This window comes from Ylistrum balloti, unplaced genomic scaffold (genome assembly GCF_031769215.1).
Source record: "Ylistrum balloti isolate Yb309-2 unplaced genomic scaffold, AGI_CSIRO_Ybal_v1 Utg369636, whole genome shotgun sequence".
NCBI classification, from domain to species: Eukaryota; Metazoa; Mollusca; class Bivalvia; order Pectinida; family Pectinidae; genus Ylistrum; species Ylistrum balloti.
The window spans coordinates 750,597-756,596 of NW_026781899.1; the positions used below are offsets into that span (position 1 = coordinate 750,597).

The 6,000-nt window shown below is 33.5% G+C and overlaps 1 protein-coding gene across 1 annotated transcript in view; it reads right to left on the minus strand.

Moving 5' to 3' along the window:
- The window catches only part of LOC132553201 (hepatocyte nuclear factor 4-gamma-like), a 36,314-nt gene extending 33,086 nt beyond the window's left edge, over positions 1–3,228 (minus strand). The window contains exon 1 of the mRNA XM_060217441.1: positions 3,113–3,228. Coding sequence (XP_060073424.1) covers positions 3,113–3,155 — 43 coding nt within the window. The 5' untranslated portion in view covers positions 3,156–3,228. The remainder of the gene's footprint in view (positions 1–3,112) is intronic.
- Positions 3,229–6,000: the final 2,772 nt, after the last annotated feature.

A 6,000-nucleotide genomic window follows, 5' to 3' on the forward strand; every position in this document is an offset into this window, starting at 1 on the left:
GACACATTGCTGAGATAATAACCACAAATTTATTTATTTATTTATTATAACTATCTTAACGGCCCATCAACACATAAAAGGTCATTAGGGCCATCGTCTGGCGAAACACACAGCGATCCGAAAAGGAAATACCATTAAAAAAATTAAAAGGTAAAATTACCAGACAAATGGACCTATCAATAGACTAATTATGGAACTACCATCTTTTTCTTGTCAAAGGTCTAAAAATGACGTCTTTAGGGTAAGATTTTTGTTTTTTCTTCAACGTGACAGGATTAAGTATTAATGGAGAGGTTAGGAAATTTTGGGGGAAGTTGTCTCAGCATTAGAGAATGTGTATAGAGGAAGTATTATGCTCTATCTTAAGGAAGGGTGTTTTTTTTATGACATTTTGGTATTGGAGATAGATAGCATCTTCCACATGAATACACAGGTGTGTATCATATTTACCAGATTAGGAAAGGTTTTTATATACATTTTGTACATGCAATCACTATTTGTTTGGCTGCACACCTTTGTAATACAGCTTACATGACAATACCTGTACACAATAGTCACAATAATATTATATACATATAAATCATACACATGATTTGAAACATAATTCTTCTTTGTAAATGAGAACAATAGATCTAATTTGCATCAGTGAACATTCCATTCAAATTATGTTGGTCAGTAAACCGACAAAATCGTCTTGCGTTACCTTTATTGTAACACTGACAGTTACAATACAAGAGAAGATAAGATGTAAAGATAAGACCACAGTATAATCAAAACTTTATAAAAATAGAACCATGCATAATTAACACATTAAACAAAAATCAAATAGCTAAATGGATTGTGTCCTTTGAATTCCAAGAACAGCTTCTCAACAATGATAATGACACACTGTCTTAATTTTGAAACAGACATGTTCCTAAACAAACTTAAACTGATATATTCTATTTTGTTTTCCTGGTTAGTTCCAAAACCTAAAATGTTCAATGAGGGACCAATGGAAACTTGCCTACAAGATTTGAGAAAGATCCATCCAGTGCTTCTTGAGAAATAGTAATAACAATCTTTCATTGTTAAAGTCCAAGATGGCTGCTTTTCAGCCATTTTTTTCCCCTCATCATTCCAAAATCAAAAAGGCTTAACAAGGTAACATGGGCAACCGATCAATTTTAAGCAAGATCCATCCAATTCTTCTCAAGAAACAGAGATAACAAATTTTCTTAGTCAAAATCCATGATTGTCATCTGTCAACCATTTTTGTTTTTCTGATCAGTCCCACAACGAGGAGCAAAACTAGGGACCAAAGGAAACCTTAATTTGAAATTTGACAAAGATTCATTGAATAATTCATTCAATAAATATATGTGTGATAAATACGAAGGACCCCTAGTGAATACTGCATGGTATCTATCCAGGATCATTGCTGCTATCTACGACTTCAGATGTTGGTTCTTTCCGTATATCATATTTCTCCTCCTTGAGGAAAATAAATGATAACAATTGCCTGTGATTTCAATAGCCCTCGATTTATTTAAATGCATGTTTTTGACAGATCTGTCTTCAGGACAAAAAAAAAAACTATACAGATTTTTTTAACTATAGAGATATGACGACATTATCTGGTGTAGTCATCATTTTGATTTTTTCATACACTTTGAAATTAAAATCAAATTTTTCTACTGCATGTCATTATTTTAACATACTATTTCTATTTCAGGTGAGAAACATTATCATTTACCTACTTCTGACATACACAACACCCAGGTGAACCCATATATCCAAAAAAAGAAGTTCCAGTGATTAGTAGTGTAGGAGAATGAGCCTAGACACTTTTTTCTTTGAGGTAGGTCAAAATATAGGTGAGAGTAACCTACTTTTGTGAACCTTTAGACCAAGTATAAAGTTGAAGTAACAAATAGCAACAGTGTAGAAATAGTGCCTCTACAAGGTAGCAGAAGAAAGGAACATTGTTAACAGTTCTGAAAAAGTTTTCCTCATAAGTATTCATAGTGTTTGGGTTTCCTTTACCTGCAATGTTATTTCTTAAGGATGGACATATAAGCTGCTATGCTAAAAATATATTGCCAAGGCATAAAGTTTTTTTCCTTGTAAACTATATATATATATATACATAACTTGTACAGGTATATTTTGATAGTTACTTTCCCTCACCCTACATGATCATGTGCTTACTTTATTTTATTTTATTATTTTTTTTTTTTTTTTTTTTGCAATTTCAATAATTGTATTTTCATAATAATATTTCATGACCATGCACGTTTTGGGCATTCAATCAAGTTATACGATCATACACTATGGATGGACAGTCCTGATAATTCACAATAATGATGTGTGCAAGGTTTTAATTTCAGCATAAACTGTCTGTACATAGGATTGTGCTTTTATTTTAGCTTGATATGTAATGGCCATGGAAAAAATTCCCTTTTTTCTCAATCAATAATGAAACTGACTAGGAAGTAGGTGTGTAAGAAAAGGTTTTTAATGGTGTTCACTTTTTTATGGTTACAGTAACATCTAAAAAAAATTCTGTGTTGTCACTACCCACAACAGAAGCAATTAAAATTACGTTTGAATAGATATATAGTTAATTAGTCAGCTTCTGAGCTTTAACTCCGATATGAACATTACGATGAATGATTCAAAATACCCCTGAAGACCCCTAAAGCGATGATTGACAGATCTGAATCTTCTATGAACTTGACTCCTATACAATGTTATTTCCAACTTTCGGTCTCGTGACCCGAGATGGACACAGACGACTCTAATACTAAATTAATTGTTATTCCTTTAACGTTCCAAAACACCGTACGTTAATATTATATGTGAGGGTGATGTAATATTCTTGTGGCTATTTTAAACCAGGGTTCCATGTGAATAAGGACAAACATGTCTCGGTATGAAAATTAATAATTAAATCAATAACCCCTTTTCGTTGGCTGTTTTTATTATTTTCAAATCATTCCACGATAAATAAATATCTATAACCTGACGTCCTGAGATGTTGTTTGTTGACATGTGTACCAGTGCGATGCCTATGCAAGCTTCTACGTCACACGGATGTTACACTTTCTGACACTCTCTTATTTCGTCTTACCTTCACTAGTTGACGAGGTATCGCTCATATTGGACTGGTCCATCTGTCCACTAGACTTTTATCTGACAGGGGTATTCCTAGGGAATCCCTGGGTCCAAACTTCAACTCCGTGTTATCAGCTGCTGAATTCCCGTCCTTGGGCCGGGGGCGAGTCGTCCACCATTTTAGGTCACGTGATTTACTACCTATCTCTGATCATGTGACCATATTACACACACACACTCATTTGATGTGTAAAATCGGCACTCGTACTTGGCAACATTTATTTCACTGAGCCACGAATCGAAGGTTTTCGTTATTTTCCTTTTTAATAAGACCGTTTTATAAAAATATAATAAATAAAATGTCTTATTTAATAAAAGAGATATATAATATGATTTTTTATTAAAAATAATCTACTTATTAAACTAGAAATCTTATTTAGACAATTAAATATTTCTGCTTTCATAAATGAGGTAATTAATTTCATTTTCTTTATAAGATAAATAATTTGATAAATAGTTAAGTTATTTCTATTTAGTAAATTATATCTTTTATTTAATTTGGTCAAATACTGCACCAATACAAACGATGGCTTGCCATATACTGTTCTAAAAGTCAGGAGTTACTGCTATTTATATCAGACACTAAATAGATCTTGCTTTAAGAATATAATCCTCTTTGAAGTAGTAAGACCTTCATTATTAGATGGTGTTGTTCAACTGAAGGCACATTATTATAGCATGTCTACAATCGGCCGAGTCTTGAGACCCCAATATTACAATTACCGACCATTTAACTCCTAGTATTATCTAGGAACTTTCCATCCAAAACGAAGAAAATGTTTAGAATTTTGATATATTCATAAAATCCGAAAACTGAGCATTGTCTTCAGATGAAACTTACGTATTTATGTTTGGCGATATCCGGTTGTCACGTGAAAAACGTGATGTTAACTTACCTCCCTAAATTTTATGAAAATGTGGTTTAAATATGAAGAGGCATCTAGATATAATATATGCAAAATAGATAAAAAATAGCAATTGAACAACTTGCTCTTGTAATTTTTTTCTGTTTGCGTTGTCAGCTATATGAGCTGATTATTACTGATTTAATGAAGTGTGTAGGTACATAGCTACCCCGATGTAGATAAAGATAATCGGCTGAAGTTGTAATTTATACCATAAAGAAGTAACTCTTCAAGAAAACTGGTTATCAATCCAGAGCACGTGATATATAACAACTTTAGTATGATTGGAACGAAATTGTCTTTTGCGGCGTTCTCAATAGCGAATTCATAGGCCTAGTGTATAATCACATACCATTAAAAAAATGGCTTGTTTCATTCCATTGGTCAATGCAGCGGTGTAGAAATAAACACGAAAAGTGATTATTATAAATGTCAAAACTATTTTATTCTGTTATCAAATGACATTACATGTATATAAGGCAGACGTATTAAGGAGAATATTTTAGAACATTTTTATCCGTCATTTTGTCTTAAGACTCGTTAATATAGAATAGTAATAGAGCCAATCCTTAAATAACGTCAGTGACGACATAGCCACTTATGACGTCACGCTGTCTATCATTGATGGTTACAGTGTGACCTGATGAAAACAGATTACATCCCGAACATGAAAATCCAGTAAGTGGTTTACAGAACTCATTCCGACAGAAAAAATCAATATAAACTCAACAATAGTTTGAGCTCTCATTTACACTTTTTTATTCTCTGTTGGAACGGGCATTTCTTTCTGTGCCCCCCCCCCCGACCGAAATATCAGGGGCATATTTGTCTTGTCTTGTCTTGTCTGTCTGTCTGTTTGTTTGTTTGTCTGTTGTCAACTTCAATCTATTGCATCGTATGTGAGTTCCTTGTGACCAAACCTTTTCGGTGGTACTAAAATTTTGACCTTGTGACCTTGACATTGGCCATCACAACATTCTGTTGCAATAGAGGGCATAGTGTTTCATAAACACGTCTTGTTTGGTGTATATTACACGATGACGAAAACCTATAACTCACATACTCGGCAGGGTTGAGCTTGAGGAATATAGGGTCTCACGGTGTGACATTGTTTACGAACACTACATAAAAAGATCGTTTAATGGTCATTGCCCCGGTCTCTGTAAACAGCATACGACAAACTTACATATATCAATTACGTAGCAGTACACACCTATATAAACTCACCAAGTGTGACCTATTTTAGCTTCTCTTAAAATATCATGTGTAAGAAAAGCTGATATTTATCAACACATCTTTCAAATTGTTTTGAAGTGGCACTCGTTCAAGTTATTCTGTTCGAAACACTACACTAAGTATATATATACTTGTATCTTTGTTATATAATATTCAAATGTATGGTGGTTTACCTAGGTACTGTTACATTACTTTGTACGAATAAAAAAAATGCGATAAACATCTACAATACTCAATGCCAGTCATATACAGAGTACAGGTGAGGTATACTGATGAAAACTTGTCCGCTGAAAGGCCCGGAAAGGTCGTAAGGTCGTAAAACCTGTTAATTAAAACCCGATGAAAAGTTTGGATTCAGGAGGCTCAGGTCGAAATATATTCCACTATAATGTAAAGGGGTGATACACCAGAAGCAATTGAACATTCTCAAAGTTTGTACGTAGGTCCCCGTTAGTCCCTATTTGTGCATTGCTTATTTTTTATCGCTATTTCCAAAGAAGTACTGGATGGACCATTCTCCAATTTCAAATAAAGGGTCCCTCAATGGCCCCTTTTTGTGCATGACTGGCCATTAAAACAAATATGACCGACACACGACTAACTTTGGTTTTGACAGTTATCATATATTTCTTTTTATTAAAAAAAGTACTGAATTAGTTTTTTTTAATTCCATGAGTGGGATTCTGTTGGTCTCTAATTGCAT